Source organism: Eubalaena glacialis, chromosome 3, assembly GCF_028564815.1.
Source record: "Eubalaena glacialis isolate mEubGla1 chromosome 3, mEubGla1.1.hap2.+ XY, whole genome shotgun sequence".
NCBI classification, from domain to species: Eukaryota; Metazoa; Chordata; class Mammalia; order Artiodactyla; family Balaenidae; genus Eubalaena; species Eubalaena glacialis.
Genome location: NC_083718.1, coordinates 139,590,620 through 139,617,597, shown reverse-complemented (window position 1 = coordinate 139,617,597; position 26,978 = coordinate 139,590,620). Strand labels below are relative to the sequence as shown.

Here is a 26,978-nt window from a genome sequence, read left to right as displayed (position 1 = left end):
TATTTACCTTTTATTACCCAAACTTTGTGAAGCCAGTAGATTCCCCTTGATTGGAGCCATCACAGCAAATCTGCAATGCCCCTTCCTGCCTTTCTTGGGGAAACCTCATGGTCGTGTGTTTTGTGTGGTAACAGTGTGAACACGTTTTCACACAGTGCTGTTGTGAAATCATTTTGACCTGATGCTGAATTTTGGAGGAACTGAATTTTGGAGGAACTAAATTTTGACCTGATGCTGTCCAGTTTAATAGATTCTTTGAGTCTTGGAGATTTTTCTCTTCTTCCTTTTTTTTTTTCCTTTATACCTTTATTCTCCTTCTCATCATCATTTAAAACCGATTTCCTTTCTGTTTAAAAGTAAAGCAGATTTTACTGTCCCTTATAATACTAGGATGAGTATACAAACGTATAAAAAGACTGTTTGATTTCTTGTAGTGGGGGTCGGCAAACACTGACTACCCCATGCTCTGTGACCTTATAATTACCAACTCCTTACAGAAATCAAAATGGGTTTGCTAAGACCCCTTCTTAATGAGGGTCCGACGGTAAGCACTGTTGCTCGGTTGTCACCTTGTATTGCTAATTGGCCCAGTACTGTTGGAACCTCAGTGTCTCTGCTCATGCTAGTGCTGACTTATCACATCTGTTCTGTATGTTAATGTATGTTGCATGATGCAGAAGGAATTCTGGAAAGGAGAGGGGGCTGAGTTTCTGAAAGATTATCTCCATGTATAATGTGAGCTGCACTACTTCAGAATTCTACATTACTTAATAAGCCAGGTATTTAAAATCCAATCTCTTACATGGTCTAATTATGTAGATAGGTATTATTATCTCAATGTCCTAATATGAGTTAAGTTTTGAAGATCGTTGTTTTTGGTTTTTTTTTTTTTCTTTCCTGTTTCTGAAGGGAGGTCCAGCTAATTTACTGCAAATGAAGTAAGTATTTTGGAGGAATAGGATGACATTTAGCATTCTGGTTTGAAATCCCTCTGACTGTTAAATATTTAATGTGCTGCAAAGCATCCTTAAAAATTAAATATGAATGAGTTTTAGAAAACCTTGCAGTGGTATAAAAAATTGAGATTCCCCCTCACCCCCATTTCAAGTGTGAGTGTCTGCCTAGGGAATCTTAATTATTTTTAATGAAGATGACATTATATATTTGATCAGCATGGGGATGTCCTAAATCATGAAGTTAATATAAATAGAATCCTTCTGAATAACACCACAGCAGAGATTTACTTTGAAATAAATTATTAGTTTTGTCTCTGGAGGTTAATCACTCTACCCCTTTTTTATTTTTTGTTAAAAGTTAATAAAGTCAAATGACCGGAGGAGAATTCCTTTTGTTGGAAAAAAAGGTTTTTTCCCCCAGGTTTATTGCTTTGTTAAAACGAGTGCTTTACTTTGGTGGACTCAACGAGATTTAGTGTATGTACTATAAACATTTTTGTGGAATCTCTGAAAAGAAGCATGATTATTACTACTATTATTAGTATTCAAGAATAACTTTCTTGACATTGATATTTGTAATCACATATAATTTTTTTTCCTTTTAAAAAATATTCTAATAATTGATGGTATTCCCCTAATTTAATGGCAAGGGAATTAAATAGGAGACTCTTGGATTTATTTTACAATGCTGACATCTGACATTAAAAAAAAATCATACCTATATTTTCTCACCATGCCTTCCTGCCTTTCATTGGGCAATACTGTATTCTAGTTGCATGCTGTCCTAAGTATCAGTTATGCATGGGGAAAGGGGGATTTGAATTCATGAGTCTATAGTCTTAGTGCTTACTTATATAAAAGAGTATGTTACATGTGCTTCCAAAAAATGTTTTTAATTAAATTCCATGAATTTTTCTTGAGAAGCCCCTTTTCTAAAAGAAATTGCCTAATGTTTTTACCCTATCTGTTTGAAAAGGATGGGATAACTTTCAGGAACTATGCTTTTAATTTTTTCTGCCTTTGCAGTGATTGTAGAGAATATTGCTTTTCTCTCTTTTTTTTTTTTCATTTTGTCTAGGTAAAACTAACACTAAAAATGAAACCTATCATTGCTGGTCCTGTAATTACCCAGCTTTCAAATTTCTTTGGCATTTAAAAAAATATTTATTTGGCTGTGCCGGGTCTTAGTTGTGGCACGCGGGATCTTCGTTGCCACGTGTGGGATCTTTATTTGCGGCACGTGAGATCTAGTTCCCTGATCAGGGATCGAACCCGGGCCCCCTGCATTGGGAGCGCAGAGTCTTAATCACTGGACCACCAGGGAAGTCCCTTCTTTAGCATTTTTAATGCATCTCTCAATACTCCATAGCCAAGCAGCAACTGAGAGCTCAAAAATGCCCCTTGTATCCATTTTCCTTCTTTCAGTTCTAGAACCATCTTACTCTAGCCCTCCATCTCTCTCTCTCCTTCCCTGCCCCCTTTTTGGTGTATTATATTAGCAACAACAAAAGCTATCATTTATTGACTACTTACTATGTGCTGGCTATTGTGTTAGTGAGGTAAATGAATTATGAATACGTACTAATACAATTAATAAAATCTAATTAATAACAATAGTCCTATGAAGTAGGAAATCAGGGGGCAGAGGGGAGACTTAGGGGTTAGGTAATGTGCCCTGGGCTACTCTGCTAGTAATTGGCAGAGCTGGGATTTGAATCCACAACAGCTCTTGACCCTAGTGTGCATGTTCGACACGATATTATGATCTAATTTGCTAATAATGGGCTATACTCTTATTGCCAAATTATTCTACTTCAGGCCCAGATCTGATCAATTCATTCCCCTGACCTATAACATTACTTTAAAGGTTCCTTATTACTTCCAAGCCTTCACAGCTTTGCTTTTAGGTTCTCCATGATTTTGCCCAAACCTGCTTTCTCGTCCTTGTCATTATTTACGATTGATAAGGATTGATTGGCTAGAATAAAAACAAAAAGGAAAAGAGATGCCTTTCAGAATAACATCGATATGATTCTGTAATTAGGACCGTTTGTTGTCTCCTGAAGTGGCACAGTGCCTGGCAATAAAAGAGTCAGGTGTCCTTTGTGGTCAGGATCTGATAGCACAGAACTCTTCCTTGCAAACTTAAAATTGTGTTCAGCATTTTGCCCTGTAGTTTAATTGGAAAAACACTGGGTGCTTCGGTGCTGATTCCTGTCGCCGAGCGATTTAGCATTCCCCAGAGCCATTTGACTTTTCCCAATCTTGCCTGCACAATGAATCTCAACATTCCTTCCTAGAGGTTTAAGACAAGCAACTTTTAAATGATAGGTGAAAACTTAGCTTTAAGAAATGACTTTTGAGATGAAAATCAAAGTCATTGACAAGATCTTTGAAATCCCTGTGTATACATCTGGGGGGGAAAAGTTAATTAGAGAAGATGCCTAAATACTGCTGCCTAAATACTGGCAGTTTCTCTGGGGCATATTAGAAGGTAGCATTATACCATGCAGTCAACAACAACGTGCCTACTATGTGCTGGGAATTCAAAGATGAATGAGAATCCGTCCTTGTCTTCTAGAAACTCACAAGATATCAGGGGTGGGGAGTAGCTATGTAAATAAATAATTGCAGTGTGTTTTGTTAAGTGTTAGAATAGTGGGATATCCCCATTGCATAGAGATCAGGAAAGACTTTCCATGGAGGTGAAAAATTAAGGGAAGGCTTAGTGAGGAATTTATTGAGAAAATTAGTGGTTAAGTGCATTCTAGGCGGGGGAAGCCACCCCTTTGAATGATTCCCTGTGTTATGAATTCCCAGTGGGGTATGTTTCTCTCATGGTGTGTGTACAACTTATGCCCCTCTCATGAATTCATTAACTGAGTGGTTCTAGGTACTGGGACGGTGGGGAAAAAACACAGTCCCTGTGCTCCTGTAACATGCATACCAACAGGGGAAGACAGACAGCAAAGAGTAAAACATAGGACACGTGAGATGTGACAAGAGCTACTGGGGTTGCTATTTTGTGTAAAATAGTATTTGAGCAGAACTCCAGAGGCAGGATGGAGCAAGTCCATCCAAAGGCAATGTTTTTCAAAAAGGGGGAGCAGGAAGTGCAAAGGCCCTGTGGCTGGAAATTGCTCAACAGGTCTAAGTAGCAACCTGGAGGCCAGTGTTTCTGGAGCAGACTGAGACTGGGGAGAGGGTAGGAGAGAAGTCAGAGGGTGAACAGGATGTAGGTAGGGGCTTTGGAACCAGGAAAAGGACTTGAGCTTTTACCCTGAAATGATTGGGAAGCTATTAGAGAGTTTGGGCCTGGAAGTGCCAAGAGCCTTGGCCCTAGAGTCAGACACATCTGAGTTCAAATCTCGCTCTGCCACTTTTACTAGCTCTGTCTGATTCCTCATCTAAAAAAATGAGGCTTATTATTCTTACCCTGAAAGGTTGCAATGAGGAAGAGGAGGAGAAAAGTGGTGGTGGTGGTATTAATAGTAGAAGAGGTAGATAACAGTAAGAGAATTTGTGTCTGTTTATCAGTATGTTAAGAGGCAGGGTGTGAATGAGAGATGAATGTGGCAGGGTGAGGGCAGTTATATGAGTATGAGAGGTGGCATTCTGAACAGAGCTCCAAAATCAGGCCTTGCAGACACTGGGCTGTGGTTGCTATAGATGAGGAATAATGCAAATACCCAGATAGCTTTGGCTCAACCATGTGTATTAACAGCAGCTGGGCCTTCCAGAGCCTGAGAGCTGTCCAACTCAACTCCAGTTTTGAAGCAGTGTATTAATAAATGAAGAAATGCCAAACAGTTACCAATGCTGTTATATTTTAAATATATCTGTTTAACAAATTAACTCTTATGCAGTGTAATTGTGCCATTTCTGAGCTAATTTCCGTTATTTATTTTTAAAGCATGAATTTAGAGAATATTGTGCATGCGTGATGTGTTCTGTTAATGGGATACAAGTTCAAAGTTGTATGATCAATACCTTTTTCTTTTCATTCTGTCACTTTCTCTCTGTGACTGTGTATAAAGTCTCATTAGGAGAAGATCAAACATACAGGTTTGGGGCTTTTGATGAATATGAACCCCAGGCCAAAAAACCAACCAGCCAACCTTCCCACTATCTCCCCTGCTCTGCACATTAGGCCTTAATATTCCCTGTTGAATGCTGAGAACAAGGGTCCAGGTAACTTTGTGTTGTGTTTGGTTCAGGTGTGCCTTCCTCACGCTGGCTACTATCTATCTACAGCTTCTGCACACCTGCTTACACCTCCCTGTTCTCCTTTGCACTGTCAGGTCTTGAAGGATGGGGCTGTCTTAGCATCACTTCGTCCAGAGCCAGCCCATAGTCTGTGCTCAATGACAGAAAACTGAGCTGGGCCACGTTGGGAAGGTGAGCCCTTCCAGAACGTTCAGCTGGAAAAGGTTGGACAAAGGAAGCTCACCAGCGGTTGTAGCAGTTTGAGGAACCAAGAAATCTTGATCCCAGATTTGAGCCACGGCCTCCAGGGAAGCCTAGAGTTGTGGGAAAGTAACCCCACCCTGTGTGGATTGGTTGTGTGGCTCTGAAGGAAGCTGCCTTTTCATTCATTAGTTAGTTCCTTGTTTGGTAAAACAGGGATTCTAACAACGCACACCTCCCAGGGTGGTGGTAAGGCATAGACACTGCAAATCTAAGTGCTCCTTCCTTCTTTTCTTCCTCCTGTCTTCCCAGGAAGCCTCACCCAAAGATTAGTTCATCTCTAATTCTGAATTCGGTGGCTGCAAGTGGAGAGCAGCTGTCAGTGACTGAAGATTTGGAATATTCCCCTTTTTTTCCCTCTAAGTGGTCAGCGGGAGTATTTCTCTTTCCTTCTCCCTCCCTCTTTTTCCTTCTTTTTTCTTTTCTTTTTTTTTTTTTTTAAGATATTTCTTTTAACCAGACCATACTTTATAGTCTATGGAAATGTGGATTTATACAGAAATTCAACATAGGGAGACTATTACTGATATTTCAGGGAGATTCACAGAAGTGTTTCGATTTGAAAGGTGCATTAGTGTAGGGCTTTTCAAACAGTGATTAATGGGCCACCTCCATCACAACTACCTTGATGATTCTCGCACATATTGGCCTCCCCTGGGCTTGTGGACCCATTATCTATTGGAGGCGGGGGCCCAGGAATCTGCATTTCATTACAAGCAAACAGGATTTGTTTTGTATCTCTATAAAGTCTAATAACCACTGTCTTAGTGATGGAAATCCAATTTGTATAACTGTTATTGAGCACCTAGTATGTGTTCTTCATCATATTCATCACATAGATAGTAACTTAAGTCCTCACAGCTATGACCATAGGAAGGTATAGTTTACATTACATAAAGTCACCCATTGAAAGGGCATAAGTCAATGGCTTTTAGTATATTTCCAGAGTTGTGCAATCATCACCATAATCTTAAAACATTTTCATCATCCCCCAAAGAAACCTTATTCCCATTAGCAGTCACTGCTCAAGGGTGGATATTATTACACCCATTTTTAGAGGCAGGAAAATGGAGGCTTTGGACATTTAAGCAACATGCCTCCAACCCCGACAGTAAGTAGTGGAGCTGAGGACCATGGTCTGACTTCCTTGCTTCTAGAACCCGTGCTCTTTTGACTATACCATGCCCCTTTCCAGGAACTCAAGACATATATTTGCTTGGTGGGGAGAATAATTTGAGGTTCTGGCTTTTTCCTTGTTCAGTAGTTTTAGATAATATATTTTCCCTTCCCATTCTGGCTTTGTAGGGTAGATAAATAGGTTTTAGGGATAAACAACAAGGTCCTCCTGTATAGCACAGGGCCTTATATTCAATATCCTGTGATAAAGCATAATGGAAAAGAATATGACAAAGAATTTATATATACGTATAACTTAATCACTTCGCTATACAGCAGAAATTAACACAACACTGTAAATCAACTATGTATACATTGTAAATCAACTATACATTGTACATCAATAAAATAAATTTTAAAAAATAAGTTTTAGTTTTTAGTTCATTATGCAGCACAGTTACATAAGAAATCAGCATGACTGAAAGCCAGGAGAAACCAGCATTTGGTCCTGTCCCTGATTGTGACCTATCATATACGGTCTTTGAGACTTACTTTCCTCTTCTGTCAAATGAGGAAGTAGTACCAAATCTTTTATTGATTCATTAAGCATTTATTGGACATTTAATGGTGATTACACTGGATGCTGGATATTCAGAGAAAATGATGACAATTTTAATACCAGCTATGCTTAACTGGGCAAAAACAATATGTCAGTCACTGTCCCAGCCTGTCATTCCATTTAGTTCTAACTGCAAGCCTAGTAGGTAGTGGTGATCGCTCTGTTCTGTCTCTACGGCGTTGGAGGTGCGTTGCTTAAATTCCCATGAGGAGACTTAGGCTCAGAAGGTTTAAATAATTTGTGCTGATCACACAGCTGAGATGGCTGAGGTCTGGATGATTCCAAAGCCTGGACCTCAGTCCTCACACTCTTCTCCAGGTGAGCAGGAGTTGTTATTGCCTTCTGTGAGGTCACTACTCATGTTTCTAAACAAATACTTGCAACACAATGTGAAAGTAAATAATTCAGTGAAGGCACTAAAGGAGGTTTAATCTTCTGGCCTCTTTGAGTAGGTCTGGGGAGGTGTCTAGATGAGCCTCTGGGTTCTGTTAGAGGCATAGCTAATTATTGCATTTCTCCCTCTCCTGTAGCCCCTATTTGCTTAATACCTGCAGGTTGGATTTTTAGGACTACTTCCGTCCCCTGGTACCTGCAGGAACCCTGTTTGTTGAGCAATACTAGGCCGGGAGGGACCAGCATCTCTGTGATGTATTTCCCAACTTGAATTTACCCCTCTGGCCTCCTTGGCATATGTTTACAAAGCTGCAGACTCTAGTAAACTAGAGATTTGGCCTGTGCTCAGACAGGTGTTCCCCACCAAGTATCATCAGTAATCAAAGGGAAAGTCACTTTCTCAAGGACCCAGCTTGCATGTGGGTTTCTAAAGAAACTTGAAGAAGGCAGTTCGTTGAGCCTGGGAGCCAAGCTTGTCAAGGCACTGGGAGCTAATGTGAAAGCCATTTCCTGAAAATACAGAGTTTTTAATAAGTCTTGTCACTATGGAAGGCTTCGGAAGTGCTGATTTGGAAGAGCTCCTGACATTGGGATGAGGACACAGGAACTCTCAAATGACTTTTTATTCCTGGGAATAGTTGTTCATTTTGAAGGATTTTTAAAAGTTACTATTTACTGAGCTCTTACTGTATGTAAGGAATAAGTGCTATACAAGCACTGAACCTCACAAAAAACCTATAAGCTCGCTATTATTGTCGCCTCTATTTTACAAATTAGGAACTGGTGCACATCTAACCTCTCCGCAGCCACTCAGCTGGTAATAGAGGATTTGTTTTGTTTTGTTTTTTTAAACTCCCTTTCACGTTCCTATTTTTTTTAACCCTAAAAACTTGCAGAAATAATTTTAACCAGCATTTATTCATTAAAATTTTACTGTGAATCTGAGCCCAGAGAGCCATTCATTGTTCATTGAGATGTGAGTTAATGATTATTGCTGAGAATCATGGCATGTCGTGCTGGAGCCATTACAGCAGGGTTGTTACCATGGTATTCGACATGCATGACAGGCACCCTGGCTGTGAGAGCCTGAAAGACGATACAGTGAGGAGGACCTGGGAGACATTTGTGTAATCATATTAGCATCAGATTTATTCCAGAAAGGCTAACTGCTCAGTTTCACGTCTTAATGTCCACATTTAAGCTCACCACTCTCAAGATTGGTTTTCTCTATTTAAATTTTCATCTTAAACTATTCATTCCTTCAATACTTGGCCTCGCCTCCTGCAACAAGTTTTAGAGATATGTTTATAACATTTTTCTTAACAATTTAAGTCAAATTTCACCAGCAAATATAATTTTCTTGAAGCATCCATTTCATATGGCAGAAAGACCTAGCATTAGTAGCTTCTCAGAAGTCTAGCAATCGATACTTCAGTAAGATTCTAGCACAATAGTAGAGTGGAAATTTTAGGATCACCAAGGTTTATATAATCTAACCCAGTTTTCCACTTTATAGGTAAGGGAAACTAGACCTAGGGAGGCTTGCTGCCTTCATCAGGCATATAGCTGATTTATACAGAGCTAGTTTATACAGAGTTGCAATTTGACATTATTGACTTTTGTGATAAATTTTGATTTATAGTTTCTGCACTTAATGAATCATCACTTTAAATAAAAGAGTAAACCAGAATTGAACTTATAAAAATTCTCTCTATTTGGATATGGCATAAATGAACATTTCATTTGAAAACCATCCAAAACAGACTCCCAGTAGCATATTTTGAAATGTCGAGAACCAGTCTTCGGGACTTCCCTGGTCGTGCAGTGGTTAAGACTCCGTGCTCCCAGTGCAGGGGGCCCGGGTTCCATCCCTGGTCAGGGAACTAGAGCACACATGCCTCAACAAAGATCCCACGTGCCACCACTAACATCCGGCGCAGCCAAATGAATAAAATAAATATTAAAAAAAATAGAAAACTAGTCTTCAACTCAGAATGGAACATTGCAACTGTGCTTTAAACCCGAACAGTTGTTTTTCATTAAGCTATTTTTATATAAATTATTTTTTTGAACAAGTATTTCTCCATCTCATTCCATAATATTGCTCTGTGCAAGTGCTGTAGGGGTTGTAAAATTGAATAAAACAGCCCCTCAGAGGATTTTATAATTTTACAAAGGAGATATGACAAATGGGAAACTTTCATTTAAGGTCAAGTGTCATTTGAAGGATCAAAGACGATCCAGTTCATTTGGTTCCTAAAGTTGTCACAGATCCTTGGGATGGTAACTGGATTCTAAATGGACTAGATTTTTTTCTTTGTGAGAAGGCTTAGGAACAGTTGAGGGAAGTGGGTGCATGGCTCTGAGCATGTGGAATATAAACATTCTTAAAGCACCTATTTCATCATGCCACTCCCCAGCTAAAAATCCTTCTAACAGCTCTTTATTTCTTGGCAAATACACATTTATTCATTTACTCATTCAAAAAAATGTTTACTCAGTGCCTACCATATGTGTAAAATCCAACTCCTCTTCCTGGCTTGAAAAACCTCCACAGTCTAGCACCATCATTTCTATTCCATTGAGTTCAGTTTTATTTCCAAAAGCTTCCCTTATGCAACTGACTTTGTATCATGATTACTGACTGCGGAGTCTGTCTCTAGATTGTGGGCTTTGCTACCAAAGAAGGAATCTCCTTATCTTTGAACACCCCATTTGCAAGTATACAGGCCAGTGCTTAGTAAGTCCTTTTTAAGGGTTTTCTTGAGGCCAAAGGATCTAGAATGTAGGGTCCACGTGGGCAGGGATTTTGTTACGCTCTTTTTTGTATCTTTAGTGTCTAGAACAGTGCCTGGCCCCAAATATTGAATACTTAGTACATTGTGTTTAGTACTATGTGACAAACCCTCTCTGTGAATGCTCTGAAATGCTCTCACTTAAGCTCTTTTTCTTTTTTTTCCTATTTAAATCTGACCTCAAATTCAAGCCCAAGCCCGTCTCTTCAGAATCCTGCTCCCCAGCCCGCCGCGAACTCTGGCAGCACATTGGGTCTGTGCCAAACATCCTGAGTTCATCCGGAGCCTGCATTGCACTGTTCACTGTTCAACCTTACTTCTTAATCTTTCACTTCTTCTCCCTACTAGGGAATGAGCTCCTTAAGAATATGGAGCCATATTTTACATGGTTTCTGACTCTGTCAGAAAGGACGTGATTGATTAACTTGAGTTATTAATTAAACATTGTCATTTAGGTCTGGAAGGTTAAGCATTTCAGGGTTTCCAGTTCCCTTTGTCCTTAATGGATGGATTCCTGAGCACCTGAGCATTTGTGTGGGTTTGCGCACCCACAGAACACTGAATATTGAAGGCTTATATACTTGAAGTGCCTTCCTCCAAGAATAAATGCATGGCCATTTAACTACCCTGCCTTTTTTTTTTTTTTCTTCGAGGTGAAATTTAAAAAGCCTTAATGGAGATCTGGGGTGTAGGGAGTGAGGAAATTAAGAGTTAGGAGAGTGGAAGTAGGGGAGTGGAAATCTGGCCCCATCTGCAAAGCGTTTGGGCAAGTCAGCTTTCCATTTCTGAGAGGTTTCCATGTGCATTGTCATGAATATTATAGTCAAGTTACATTGGCTAAAAGGCTGAGTCTTTCCAACATGTGGAACTGATTTACTTGCCTTTTCCCCTCTTACCCCCTTTGAAAGCCCAAACACAACAACAACAACAAAAATTCAGTAACCCTTCAGAAGCTTTATTGCATTTAGGGAAGTGTTTCCATCTTGTTATGCCTGTCTTTGTCCTCTCGGTCCCTATTTACTCACTGGCTCTCCTGGTTTGAATGCTACAGCAGAAAATCAAGGGATCAAGACTAGAAACTTGCTTGCTGAGATTATTGCTTTAGATTTTCCCTGCTAAATCAGACTGCAGGCTGTTCCTTATTCCCTGTAATTTCTTTTGAGGGATAGAGAGGGCCAAAACTGGCAACCCTTTGTAAAGGTGACCCTTGTCACCGATTTGTGACTCTCCCACAAGATTTCTTGCTTGCTATTCAGAGCTCATGTTGGTTTGAAGGGTAAGTTAAATACCATCAGACTAAGGAATTCATAATTTGAGTTCTTTTGCAAACTTGAAGTATCCAAGGGGCTGTGTGTGTATATACTTAGAGCCTGAAGAGGACAGGGAAGGAAAAACAGAGGTGAGGGGGTAAGACTCTATTAATAGATTGTTGAGAAAAGGGGAAGTTTTTTTTTTTATCTTAAAGAGAAAGGATACTTTGTTCCCTTTTTTGCTAGCTGGTTGAGTAATCAACCAAACTGAAGGTCTGTATGACTTAATGCCTAGATTAATGGATACACACACGCTTATTTATGCTTACTCTGTACCATGCAATGTGCTGAGGAATCATGGCATGGACCAGTTGTCAAAGAATTTACAACAAAGTTAGAACCTAGAAATCCAGAAGAGTGGAAGGAAATAAACTGTAAACTGGTTTTTACTGAGTGGTCAGACAGTAGATTTTTTTTCCCTCTTCTTCCTTTACATATTTTCAAATTTTCTACAGTGAACATATTATTTTAACTGTAGTATAGACTGTCTTTGCTGCAGAAGTTCAGAGAAGGGAGAGATTACCTTTGGGAGGTTGTTAGGGATGAGGTCGGACTTGAGTTGGTAAATATTTATACAGGTATTTTTGGCCCCCCGTACCTCCAACTATCATAGAATAGCTATCATTAAGAGGATATTCTTACGAGATGAACAATAATGGAATAGAATAATAATAGAATAACCATCAAGACTGTTCAAATAACTATCATAATGGTATGTGAAATACATTCATAATGTTTTTAGTGCAGTCTACATAAATTTATCTTCACATTTATGAGGTTAAGATATGTGAAGTACCTAGTGCTAGACAGATAGTAAGCACTATACAAGCAATAGTTATTATCATTTGTTATATATAGCAACCGTAAAACAAAATAAGGAAGTCTGTTGGAGCAGGACATGTGTGCCCAGGGTACCATTTGCACAAGGTCATCTATTGTGTACTGATTCGTTTTGTTTTAAATTCCCAATCTAGGCCTCTTCCTCTACCATGATTTTCAGTACCTAAGCATTTCCCTTTGTCATGAAACTGGAATAGCCCTGTTTCTTGCACGTCACTGTGGTATTCAAGATCAAATATTTATAGTGAGGATCAAGCATGAGCCCCTACATTTACTTTTTCCTCTGTAAGCTCTCAAGGTGGTGATCTAGTACAAATGGTTCTCCGTAGAGTTTATTGTAACTGAATGTATGTCTTTTTTTTCCTAGTGTGTCAACTCTTTGAAAAATGTTTGTCATTACGCATCATAAAGGAAATTCATGCTCCATTTTGAGATTGGGGGTGGGAAGGAAAGAATATATGTTCTGGATTCATTATTCATAGGCAAGCCCTGTTACTATTTTGGTCACTTTCTAGATTTTACCTAAGTTTTCTCTATTAAGATGATGATTACATAGAGGATGATACATAAACTTTGGAGTAAGGCAAATTTTGCACCCAGAGTTGGCCACTTAATTACAATGTTCTACATTTGGGCAAACCAAACTTCTAAGACCTCAGTTTTCTCACCTGTAAAATGATGACATAGTAGCTAACTACTATGAAGGGTTGTTATGAGTATTAAGTGAGGTAATGTGTTGCAAAGCACCCAAATCCATTCTGTGCCCTTGTTAATATACACGGTAACAGTGTTATGTATAATGTACCCGCCTTACACACATATAATTAGAACAATATTTGTGTATTAAAATGCTCATTTTAAAATATGAACAATAACAAAAATCATTGTAAACATTTTTATTAGCTGCACAGTATATTTTTGATTGGATGAAGTATAATTAATCAGTCCCCTATTGGACAGTTAGGTAATTATTATTTTTTTTTTTAGTGGTAACATTTTCAATACTCTTGGTAAACTATTTTCTTGAACTACCTGTATCCAGATGAACAAATTTAGAGATTTTTTTTTAATGATGGAGATTTATGGCACCAGGTTTGTGATCTCAAGATGCAGATGATGAAGCCTCCTTAGAGAATGTCATTTTTCTGGACCTTCCATATGTTCAACAGTGTGAGGTTAAATAGTCTGGTAAAAATCGGACAATGTCTACTCTGGGCAGAGAGATCCCTTATAACCTAGTAAAAGCTTATTCATGGGGTATGCTTAGGGGAGAATAGAGTTATGCATATGTTTTCTTCCCTGAAACACTTAAATTAAGTTGCCATTAATTCCCTGTCCAGTGATTGTTGGAGTTTGTTTTAATGACAGCATGGTTAATGTTGGTCAACATCTTGAGATAACAGTGGTGATCTATATTTTCCTCCCCTTTGGCCACAATTCCTAGAACGGTAGGAAGAGATCCAGAGAGGAATGAAGCTGTTAGTGAACTGTCAGCCAAATTGGCTTGTGACAGAGACCTGTAAACGTCAAGAGAATAAGCTTTTGAATAAAAATTCAGTCCTGCATTTTCTTAGCAAAGATCAGGGAGGGAGTCCAACAGAATCTTATTAGGCATTTATTTCTCCTCTGTGGTTTTGTGCTATACCATTCATTTAAACATCTAGTTAAAATTTGGCAGAGCTGTTGGAGGAGTGAAGGTGGAGCCAACTGTCAGGATTGACCATCTTATTAAACACTCATGTAATTGTTCCTGTTCCAGTTAAGTGGAATTCTCTTGCCATCTGTTAAGCAGGCTCAATTAATAGAGAGATTTGGGAGGGAAAGATGGTGGGTAGGGAGGGTGGGTCAATGGAGTGAGGACTTGGGGACAGGGGAGTTGCAACCCTTAAGAGGTGAGGGAAAGTAGCTCCCCCTCCACCTATACACACACACACACACACACACACACACAGAGCAGGATGTCTTTTTTTCTTTTCTTGTGGGGAGACGTAGGGGAACTGTATTCAAGTGTAATGTGGCTCTTTAATTTCCTCTTTGGGAGAGGAGGGGGAAGGCAGCGCTTAGGGAATAAAAGAACAGAATATGCAAAGAGGAGATTTGATTAAATTGTGTTATATAAGTTTAGAGCATCCAGGTTGGATGAGACTCAGATAAAGACAACTCTTTTCTTGCTGGAAATTCAGGTTAGTACAGAACCATTGATGGGAAGCTGAAGAACTAAGTCATGTTATATACTTAGAGTTTGAGGGAGTAATTAATATGTAGCCTCAGGGAAGGCTCAGGAGACCTTATCTGTAAATTGCTAGGTGACTCTCCAGTATTGGTACAGTCTAATTTCATCTGGTTGCAGGTTGGGGTGTAGCATTTTTTTTTAAGTATTTATAATAGCCCAGTTAATAGATTATTGTCCTTTTTAAAACTGCATAAATGATTTTTAAAATATACAAAAACATTTGTCTAGGGTATATTTTAAAGAGACTGCCTAGAATGTGTGTTTAAAGTAGATTTACTGAAGGATAGCATACATATAGCACAGTGCACAGTCATAAATGTACAGCTGGATGAGTTCTCACAAAAGTGAACACATCCCTGTAACCAGCACCTAGATCAAGAGACAGAACATTTCAGCATCCCGAAAGTAGGCTTCATGCCCTATTCAGTTGACTCTCCCACAAAATGTAACCCCTATCTTGGCTTCTAATAGGCTAGGTTAGTTTTGCCTGTTTTTGAACTTGATATAAATGGAATTAACATTCTTTGTGTCCTGGTGTCTGGCTTCTTTCACTCAGTAATATGTTTATAAGAGTCATCATGTTGATGCATGTTGCAATTGTGTGTTCATTTTCATCTCACCCAAATATTCGACTGTGTGAATTCACACAGTTTGTCTATTCTGTTGCTGATAGGCATTTGGATAATTTCCAGTTTGGGGCTATTATGAGTAGTGCTGCTATGAACATTCTTAAGATTTCTTTTGATAAACACGAACACATTTCTGCTAGGTATATACCAGGATGAGAACTGCTGGGTCATAGAATATGCATATAATTAACTTTAGAAGATACCGCCAGTTTTCCAAGGTATGTGTTTTAATGAGGGAAAGGTCAGTTTTGTCTTTAGATCAGAGTACTTAGTTGCCTTGAGCTTAAGAATAAGGCATCTTGTTGTTCTTGTATTCTTTTGATTATGGAAATTAATATGACTGACAAAGAGGAGTCAGTGAACTATTTCTCCTTAAAATGACTTGTAAAAACCCCTCACCTATTTTAATGATGTTTTCACTACACAACAAAGTGTATTTTTACTTCTAGTATTTGACAAGAATGAGAAGAGTAATGGGCAAGAACAAGCAATATGTTTGCCTTTACTTCCAGGGATTTGTACACCGAGGAGATTGACTTCAAACTCCCTCCAGATTGTGTTCCAATTAAGAGTTCAAATGTCTGGAATTCCTTTGGTCCTCGAGGGAATTTGAGTAAGGGAAAGTGACAACTTGGAAATAGAATGTGGAATGCCCACCCCACCCACCTATATCCTAACCCTGTTACTGTGAGTAAAGCATCAGAGAAGACGAACAATCTGACCTTTTGGGATTGCTCTTCATGTCATGTTTTAAGAAAACTTTTTTCCATTTCCACTTTTCAAGTCCTCTAACAACCAAGAAACTCTTGCAGTCACGAGAATGTCAGCTAGGTGTATCATTTGGAATTCCTGGCTCTCAAGTTAAAAATAAAATGCCCAGAAAACTCTGTATTCTATTCCTTTCACAGTTTTACGTAGCAATAGAAAGTAATAAAAGATAAAATCTTTGTCTGGGACTCTTACTAATTATGCCTGACATTGGTCATATGTATATAAAGTTGTACCAGCACATTGTATCTTGCTTAAAATAAAATTGATAGAAAAAGACCCCAATCTTCACTTTTTTTCTGCATGCTGATATTAGGATTTCTAGATTATCCTGAACGAAAGGTGATGTGAATAAATTTAATAGTTTTGCTAGAAACAATGCCTGTTTTTAACTCACGACCTAGGTTTAGACCTCAACACTTGAATTTTTTACCTGTGATGCGTTTTCTAACTTCTGAGCTGTAGTTTTTAATCTGTAAAATTGGTTTCAGATCTCTGTCTCCCACATCGGGTTGTTGTAGGGATCAAATGAGATCATCTATGTGAAATTGTAAACTATGAAAATACTAAGCCTAATAAGCCTTTGAGAACTGGGCTTAGCAGGCCCTGCATTTTAAGAAAGATTATTACTGTCCATTAATCTAGAGCATAATGGAATATCACTCTATACCTTGAAATCTTGGGCACACAACTAAGCCTGAACTTTTAACCTTGCACCAGACGTGGCTGGCTGACCTGTTTAGTTGTGAGTTACTTGTCTAAGTTCTACTGGCCTTTCACTAACACCCTTCCCCGCTGGGGGGAGAGGGGCAAAAAGTTGTTTGCTTGGTGATAGCTCCAAACAATTATCCTAGCAGGCCACCTTTCATTTCTGGGGTGGTAAGAGGGTTGTATAAAATATATAAGTAGTCTGTAAGATCACTACTGCTCATATCTGTAACTTCTTTCTTTTAAAATTTTCTATTACCCACCTAATTTTTATTAGGTGTTGAGAATATAGAAACACTTATAAGCCATAAAAGGCTCTAATAAAAATGTTGGCCATCATGATTGATAGTAATTGTTAAGAAAATGAATGAGTAAAACAGGGGCTGGACACGGCCTGGCAAACACTTCCTGGCTTATATTCCTTATTACTACTGAGGAATTCACCTTTCTTTTAACAACAAAGAAGAGGGAAGGATCTGAGGTTCCTCATTAGGTGTGGCCCTTGGTAGTTGTTTTGAGCGAAGTGGATCTGGTTTGCTTCCCAGAATATGGGTTACTCCATCAGTCACCTCTTGGGGGAACACCTCCCAGTATAGGACAGATAATGTATCAACTGAAATATCACTGCCAGAAATGAAATAAGAAATTGACCACACTCATCAAGATATGGAGACACTACATGAATTATGTTAGTTTTTAATAAACGTGCACTCTTGGTACTGAGCAGGTTGTGAAAATCAAATTATATAAAAATAGAGAATATGGTGTGGGAGTATAGGTGGCAGTGACATTGATACAGCCTCTAATAGCGTTGTTGTCTAGTTAACTACGGTGTTCACCAGAAAACTGGGGCTGGAGGTCTGCAGATTTATAATTCCTTCTCCAAAATGATGTCTGTTTTAGGATTCAGAATCCTGATGCACCTTGATGATGAAACACCCCCAGTGAAATCTAAAGCAGAACCCTATAATCAGATGCATTAGTACATCTGCATCAAAAAGAATAAATACTCACACTAAGTGGTTTAATAAAGACTATAAATACACATCAGTTCAAGTTAGGATTAACTGCCAATAAGTTCAGGTCGTGTCATATTTTGCTAGCAAATGTGTTATGCAAAACTTTTGATTTTCAGAGCCTTTTGAATTTTAGAATTACACATAAGGGATTGTTGATCTGCATTATGTTTGGGTGTTAGCTCCTAACAGGAGTGTTTTTCATATGTGTCAAGCTACCAGGTAGCAAATGCTTATGAGACAATAGGGTGTTAGTAGCACCATAACCAGAGTCGCACTGCCTGGGTTCAAATTCCAGCCTTGCCAAGTGACTTTGGGTAAATTACCTAATTTCCCAGGGTCTTCGTTTTTCATCTTTGGAGCTGCAGGAATTTTCTTATTACATAAGATATGCATATGAGGTACAATGTGAATTGCATTAGGCACTCAATAAAATATGCTTCTGTTTCCTCATATATCCTTATATAATGGGGATAATAATAGTGCCTGTCACAAAGGTGTTTTATGAGACTGAAATAGGTATATAGGTGTAACATGCCTTAGAATAGTGTCTGCCCCGCAGTAAACATTTAATAACTAGTCGCCAGTATCATTATCACCATTACTAAAAATCTGTACCTTTCCTATCAGCAAGTCATTTTCAGGAAAGAAAATGACAGTAAGCATCTGTTGACTGAATGAGTGGTGCATTGAAAAATTATGATAATTTGTAATTAGAATTTTCCAGAATGTAATTCCGTCCCATTCCATCTCCATCCTTCCCAAGTGTGTTTGCTTCCCTTCCCCCAGCAGCATCCCCCCACCCTGCCCCTCCCCCAGCCCCAGCGCCTTGATTTTCCTTCATTCGCACAACACTTGATGAACTTGGCACTTGTCTTCCTCATCACCACCATGCAGGTGTGTTAGGCTGTCTGGGAAGCTGTCCCAGATGCTGACAAACCCTTGTCAGTAGGATACAAAGGAACACGGGAAATTTTGGCTGACATCTCCAGGTCTGACTCCTTACTCAACTGGAGAGTTCCAGAGGTATCTTTAAAGTTTTAGGATAAATGACGAGGCTGCTCTTCCTTTTTTTTTTCCCCAGTCCCTAACAGATACGTTTCTTGGGTTCTCATTTTTTTTTTTTTTTTCGGTTTGTTACAGGTTAATCTCTTGTGATTGGTCAGTAATGGTGGGGTTTGGTAAAGTCATAAGTCTGCAAGATGTTGTAAATGCAGGCAATGTCTGCAGGACTGGGTACCAGCGAGGCAGAGACCAGCGGGAAGAATGTGTGTGCTTGTGTGCCGCAGTTTGGACTGATGTCTTGGCACAGCCGTCTTATTTCCTGGCATGTAAGGACTGGATTCTCTCTTAAGGCCACACATATTTGGCAAGCCGTATTATTTTACTCTTTCGAGGGGCTGCTTGGGTAATGAAGGTGATAGACAATATTGGGTAGGTACCGGTTGGACAGGGACATGAGGGAATATGGAAAGAATCTTTTTTAAAGAGCTTGATTACATTAGACTGTAGTGTCTGTAAACAATTACGGCATTCAGGGAGTGCAGGATTTAAATGAGAAACACAACTTTGTCAGATTATACCAGTCGGATAAAATGGCATGGGCTCCGGAAATCTATAATTAAATGTATTTTTGAAAATGAAAAATATAGCGTAACATCTGGTTTATTTCGCTATAGAAGTGCATGGGTATTGCTTACATAAGTGTGATTGACTTTGGCTGATATTTGGATTTCTCTGTGTAAAATAACTATTTTAATTAAATTTTTCTGCTTGATTCTATTTGTGCTGTAAACAGCTTATTCACATACACATTCATATAGAAAATGGCTGCCTTATTTAGAAAATCTAATGTTTGTTCATTTTCTTTTCCTTGCAGCGGATATTCAACTCCTTTGTTTACACTGAGAAAATCTCAAATGGAGAAAGTGAAGTACAGCAGGTAAGAGGTGATTTAGCACTTGACATTCTCTGTCTTTGTCTTGCTTTTGGATATGACTTCATTACTCTTTCCAATCTCCACGTGAGGCTGTCTGTTGTTTTCTGTGTATGATTTCATATACATCTTAAGCAAAATGGTGACAACCTCCCACTTCATGTTCTTATAAGCAGTTGAAATAACGGTTATATAGATGGCTTTCTGCTATTCATGTTATACTTTGAAAATATTTAGTGCCTTGTTATTGTTTTGGAAATTCCTAAACTACTCAAATTTTAAAATATTAGAAATTATTTCTTCTGCTATAGGAAAAAGTGTCCATGCTTTGGAATCAGACAAACCCCAGGTCAAATTCTGGTTTTCCTACTTACTTCATGGCTCCCAGGAAGCAATTTAGCCTTTTGAGCTACAGTTTCTTACTCTTAAATCAGAGGGACATAATAATATCTGCATGATGGGGTTGTGAGAATTAAATGAAGTAATGTCAAATTAACTGAGAATAAGTGAAATGCTTTAGGCGGAAGGCCTGACGTAGAAGCAGCTCAGTGGATGTTGGCTTCTTTTGTTCTTTTATTTTTCTTTCCTCTTCTTGTATTCTTCCATTGCTGCTTTTCTCCCATCTTCTCAATGCTCTGTGAGGTCAAAAAGTTCTGAGGCCAGATTCTATTCACTTTATTTATAGCTGGCTTCTAATGGACTGCTTCCTAAATTAAAACATAGTGTTGGTGAACTTGGTCATAAATAATTGATCTGTGCTTGAAAAGAAGGGTGGTAAAGAGGATTCTGGGTTTTAATTTCAGTTAATCCACCAACTTCATTACACCATGTGACCACCAACTGGTAATTTGAAGCTAGGTTGGAAACTTAAGTAAAAAACAGGACCAAGCTAAAAACCAGAGTGTAGCAGAGTGCTTCCACAGAATAAAAAGATAACTATAGGAAAATACATAATAATTTAAACTCTCTGGGGCCTTTATCTTATTCATGGAAAACAGCTTGACTTGATCTGAACTTCAGAAGTGCTATGCAAGAGGACAAAGTTTTGCAAGTATCATTAAAGTGAAGTTATTTATAGGATATTTATTTATAATAAATTACTGTAATTTGATCTTGAAGTTCAGCATCTCTTATTTATAGACATTAAAGATCTTTATTGGTTTCTGCAGGTTAAATTTAGAGGACATAAGCCATTAAGCATGTACCCTTTTTCTTAGCTTTAGATATTTTAAAAACTAATGACCTGAATTGTAGTGAATGTGGTTTGCTATATCAAATCTTACCTTCATAATTCCTGTCTTATTTTTATTCCAGCACACTGGAAAGTGCTTTAGGGTCATGAAATTTAAAAGGGTTTTTATAGGGGAAGGTTTCTACACAAAGCATGTTCAAGGAAACTTTTTGGGAGACCAAAGGCCATTTGATAACATTTTAAAGAAACTGATCCAGGGATATCAGTTTTACTGCTTTTCTTGAGTAACAGATACAAGTTCTTCCTTCACTGGTTTTTAAACATGAAAGTTGTTTTGTTTTCTTGGAGTGATGTTCTTGCTTTTTTCTTTTTATCTAGCTGTGAACAAGTTGGGAAGCCTTCCATAATAATTTTTAAAAATTATTAGCAGCTGATTTAGCACACATAGAACACTGGTGATTTCAGTATATTATCACATTGATTTTTTCCATATAACCCTGAAGGAAAGATACTATCCTTAATACAGATGAGGTAGGTGAAACTCCAAAAGATAGCATAACTTAGCTATAGTCTCATGACTAATACATAAAAGAGCTAGTTTTCAAAGTAAGTTTACACTAAGTTATATTATCCGTATTTTTATTTTAACAGAGTTTATTTATTTATTTATTTATTTATTTATTTATGGCTGTGTTGGGTCTTCGTTTCTGCGCGAGGGCTTTCTCCAGTTACAGCAAGTGGGGGCCACTCTTCATCGCGGTGCGCCGGCCTCTCACTATCGCGGCCTCTCTTGTTGCGGAGCACAAGCTCCAGACACGCAGGCTCAGTAATTGTGGCTCACGGGCCCAGTTGCTCCGCGGCACGTGGGATCTTCCCAGACCAGGGCTCGAACCCATGTCCCCTGCATTGGCAGGCAGACTCTCAACCACTGCGCCACCAGGGAAGCCCAGAGTTTATTTTTAAAATCTATATTTTCATACAAAACAGCAGTCTCTGCTAAACTGTCTTTGGCTGAATAAGTCAGATGAAGGAGAGTCACCACATCGTCAGTTCTGCCTTCTCTCTTTGATTATCAAAAAGTTCTCTCTTATATTGACTAGGAATGTACTTTTTAATTTTCTCTAATTTCTCCAGCCTCTTTAGAAGAACCCTGGACAAAATAGATCTTATGCCTCTTTTGCATCCAGTATTTGGAGATAATTATCATATCATTATCATTTAGCCTAAAATTTAAAATACCCAGATCGTGGATAACTTCTTCTTCTATGACAAGATTTCCAGGCCCTTTCAGTCCTCTGGTCACTCTAACAACAACAATAATAATAAAAGTTTATATTTACATACTTACCGAGTATTTGCTCTCCCTTCAATATTGTGATACTCTTGTGGCTTGAATTGGACTAGAGTTATTCCCATTCTAAAGTGACAAAACAGAGAACTCCTCACATCTTCCTGACTTGATTAATAACTACCCAGGAACTCTGGGCCCTGTGATCCTGGACAGTACCCAGGATGAAATCTTTAAGGAAATGCTTACCTCTTAGGTTTCCTGTTCTCTCCCCCATCACAGTCATTCACACTTTCATATATATTATCTCCTTGAAACTTCAGAATAACTCTGTAAAGTAGGTGGAGTTACTATTACTAACCAAGTTCAGAAAGGTCAAGGATCCTAGATAATTAGTAATTGAGCTGACTTTTTAAAAATTGTGAAATATGTCAAACGTGTAAAGAGTATATAAAACATATACGAGTAGAATAAAGAAATACTATATTAAAATGAACATCTCAACCTACTACCCATATAAAGAAATAAAGCATTACCGGTACTTCAGAAAGCCCCCATGTGACCTTCCCAGGTGGTACCTCCCTTCCTCTCCCAGAGATAAGTCTATCCTGATTTTTTTGTTAGCCATTCCTTTGCTTGTGTGTGTCTGTGTGTGTATGTGTGTTTGAGATATATATATATCTGCAAATTCATTATTTGACTGTTTTTGTTCTTTATATACATCTTAAATATATTATTCATGTATCTTGCTATTTTACTGAGCATTATATTCCTTAAAATCACCTATGTTGATATCTGTAACTAAGGTGCCTTTATTTCCAATTCTGTGGTATTCCATTAAATGCAGTTTATGTATCCATTTTTCTGTTGGTGATGTTTGGGTTGTTTCTAGTGTCGTAATTTTTGTTGCTGTTGTTCATATCTCCTGGTGCAGAGTTCAGGTGGAATAATTCTTTGAATTGCAGGAACATTATTATCCCTCACCTCTGCCAATTAAATGCTAGTGTGTGTGTATCTGTACATGTTCCAAGTGCCCTAGGTGAGGAGACGGACTGTTTAGCTCAGGTGGAGAATCCCTTCTCTAGGGTAGAATTGCTGGGTACCGGAGTGTTCAATGTGACTGGATAATGCAAAACTGCTTCCACAGTTGTTGCCATGGGTTACCTTCCTACAGACGGAGTACTGGAAATGTGCTGCTCTGTACCGTCTTCAATACTTGGTGTTACCGAGTTTTAATCTTTTCCCAGTTTGGGGTGTCTGAAATTATATCTAATGGGTTTAATTTGTTTTACTCTGATTACTAATGAGGTTGAAATGACTTTTTACAGGTTTATGGTTCATTTTTGTATGTTTGTTGTTTTGTTGTGTCAAATGTCTGCTAATGTCTTTTGTCCATTTTTAAAATTGGGTTGTCTCTTTATTTTAGAAGTTTAAATATTCCACACATGTTCTATATCAGCTCTGTCCAAAAGAGACTTCTGTGTTGATGGAGATGTTTCATATTGGTGCTAATCAAGCAGCCGCTAGCCACATGTGGCTGCTGAGCACTTGAAATGTAGCTAGAGCTACTGAGTAATTAAATTTTAAATTTCATTTAATTTAATTTTAATAAAGTAGCCCCATATGGCCAGTGGTTACCATATTAGATTCCCTTACAGGTTTATGTTTCATAAATATAAATGTTCTCCCAATGTGTGGCTTTTCTTTTCACTTTCTTTATGATATCTTTTAAAGAATTGAAGTTTTAATTTTAATAGTCAGGTTTTTTTAAACCAATCTTTTCCTTTAAAAGTAGTCATCTCGGACCTCCCTGCTGGTCCAGTGGTTAAGACTTCGCCTTCCAACGCAGGGGGTGCGGGTTCAATCCCTGGTCAGGGAGCTAAGATCTCCACATGCCTCACGGCCAAAAAATCAAAACATGAAACAGAAGCAATATTGTGACAAATTCAATAAAGACTTTAAAAATGGCCCACATCAAAAAAAATCTTTAAAAAAAAATAAATATAAATAGTCATCTCTATGGGACAGGTTTCATAAAGCAAAGAGATTTACTGATATTGAAAGAGCTTAGTGTTTGTTTTAACTGAATTAAACTTTTGCTTTCTTGTCTCAAGCTAAATATTTTATAGTATTTTATTAATAAGTTAAACAAAAAAAAAACTTTTCCTTTTTGGTCTCTGATTATTGTGTGTTGTTAAATTCTGCCCAAAGACATAAAGATTTTCTCCTTTATTGTCTTCTAAAACTTTTGCCTTTCTCATTTAAGACTTTTATCCACCTGGAATTGATTTTAGTGTTGGATGTGAAGCAGGTATTCAATTTCTTTTTCCTCTGCCCCATATGTATTTCTAAGTGTTCTTATACTATCTGTTGAACAATTTGTCTTTTTTTTTTCATTTTTCAGTCATTAGTCAAGTTTCCACGTATGTGTGAGTTTGATTTGGTTCCGTTGGTGTATTTATCTGTCACTGTGCCAGTACCACGTATTCGGAAGGGTAACAGTGTCCCCTTCATTTCTTTTTTTTTTTGCCTTTTAAAATTAGTGGACTTTATTTTTAGAGCAGTTTTAGGTTTACAGAAAAATTTACCAGAAAGTACACAGAGTTCCCATATACCTCCTCTGCTTCCTCACAGTTTCCCCTATTAGGAAAAAAATTGCATTAGTGTGGTACATTTGTTATACTTAATGAACCAATATTTATACATTATTATTAAAACTAAAGTTAATAGCTTACATTAGAGTACACTCTTTGTTCTGTACAGTTCTATGGATTTAGACAAGTGTATAATGTCATGTATCCACTATTATGTTATCAAACATCAAACAGAACAGTTTCACCTCCTTAAAAACCTCCTTTGCTTCATTTGTTTAGTCTTCCTTCCTTTCCTCTCTTTGAGCCCCTGGCAACCACTGATCTTTTTACTGTTTCCATAGTTTTGCCATGTACAGAATTGCATTTAAGTTTTTAATTTCATAAAAACTTTCATATGCTAAAAATTACAGTTTTGAAACACAAAATGTAGCCCATTTCTTCCCTGGAATAATACAGTACATAGCATTTTCAGGTTGACTTATTTTCCTTTGCAATATGCATTTACAGTCCCTCCATGTCTTTTCAAGGCTCGCTACCTTATTGCTTTTAATGGCTGAATAATATTCCGTTGTATGTATGTAGGTCAGCTTGTTTATTCATTTGTACATTAAGGGACGTCTTGGTTGCTTCCAGATTTTAGCAATTATGAATAATGCTGCTATAAGTTGTGTGCAGATTTTTGTGTGGACATAAGTTTTCAATCCACTTGAGCAAATACCAAGGAGTGCAATTGCCAGGTATTATGGTGAATTATCAATATAGTGCAAGGAACTGCCAAACTGTCTTAAAAAGTGGCTGTACCATTTTGCATTCCTACCAGCAGTGAATGAGAGTTACTGTTACTCCACATCCTCTTCAGCATTTGGTGTTGTCAATGTTCTGGATTTTAGCCATTCTAATAGGTGTGTTGTAGTATCTTATTTTTGTTTTAACTTGCAATTCCTTTCTTTTTTTTTTTTTAACATCTTTCTTGGAGTATAATTGCTTTACAATGGTGTGTTACTTTCTGCTTTATAACAAAGTGAATCAGCTATACATATACATATATCCCCATATCTCCTCCCTCTTGCGTCTCCCTCCCACCCTCCCTATCCCACCCCTCTAGGTGGTCACAAAGCACCGAGCTGATCTCCCTGTGCTGTGTGGCTGCTTCCCACTAGCTATCTATTTTACATTTGGTAGTGTATATATGTCCATGCCACTCTCTCTCATTTATTTTTCTTGAGAGCATCTGTGGCTCTTGGCTATTATATAAGAATTTTTTAAAAAAACGATATTTTTCTGTTACTATTAAGTCCTATGTATTTATTTTATATCTAATTATCTTCTTAAGCTATTATATTAGTCCTAATAATTTACCTATAGATTCCTTTGGGTTTTCTATGTAAGTAATCATATATGCAAATAAGGTAGATTTGATTCTTTCTTTCTAATTCTTATATTTTTTATTTCTTTTCTGTGTCCTGCTACACTGGCCTCCAGAAAAGTATTGTATATGTATGGTAATAGTGGCCACCTATGATATGTATTATTTTTATTGTTTAGTTTCAGGTGTATTTTATCATTTCTTCTTTGATCTATTAGTTATTTAAAACTATGTTCTAAAATTTCCAGATATCTGTAGAGTCTTTCTAATTTTCTAGCCGTCCCTTCTGTTTTCCTCATTGTATTGAGAGCATAGCTCTTTGGGTTATAGTTTTATGTAGTACCTCCTATCAGATTTCCCACCTTGGCCAAGCCCTGAGGTTTCTCTCTTATCCATGTTGTGCTGTGCTATCATCAAAGTGGAAGCTCAAGGTCTCCAGATTATGGCCAATTCTCAGGGTAAAAAGCAGGGTCTGGCACTGGCTTATTTCCCACATTTCTGGTTCTCACCTTGTTTGGGGACTTAAGTGCCCCTAAAGGTGGTTTCCATTTTCATCCAGGGCACTAACCTCTTAACAATTAGAAGAACAATTACAACTGCTTCTAAAGATTTGTTTGATAAGCCAAAAGCAGATTAGTTATTCAAAGTAGATTATTGACCTATGTCCTCTTAATTATAGCTCACAGTCTTTAGTTGGAAAGGAACCACTTCTTTATGCTTGTTTTTGTATGTTTCGTAGTATCTGGAATACT

The 26,978-nt window shown here is 37.9% G+C and overlaps 1 protein-coding gene across 2 annotated transcripts in view; it reads left to right on the top strand.

Annotated features, from left to right (window-relative positions):
• The window catches only part of CACHD1 (cache domain containing 1), a 211,610-nt gene that overhangs the window by 62,637 nt on the left and 121,995 nt on the right, over nt 1-26,978 (top strand). For both annotated transcript variants that reach the window (XM_061184082.1, XM_061184081.1), the window contains exon 2: nt 19,730-19,792. In XM_061184082.1, the coding sequence (XP_061040065.1) occupies nt 19,730-19,792 (63 nt within the window). The remainder of the gene's footprint in view (nt 1-19,729; nt 19,793-26,978) is intronic.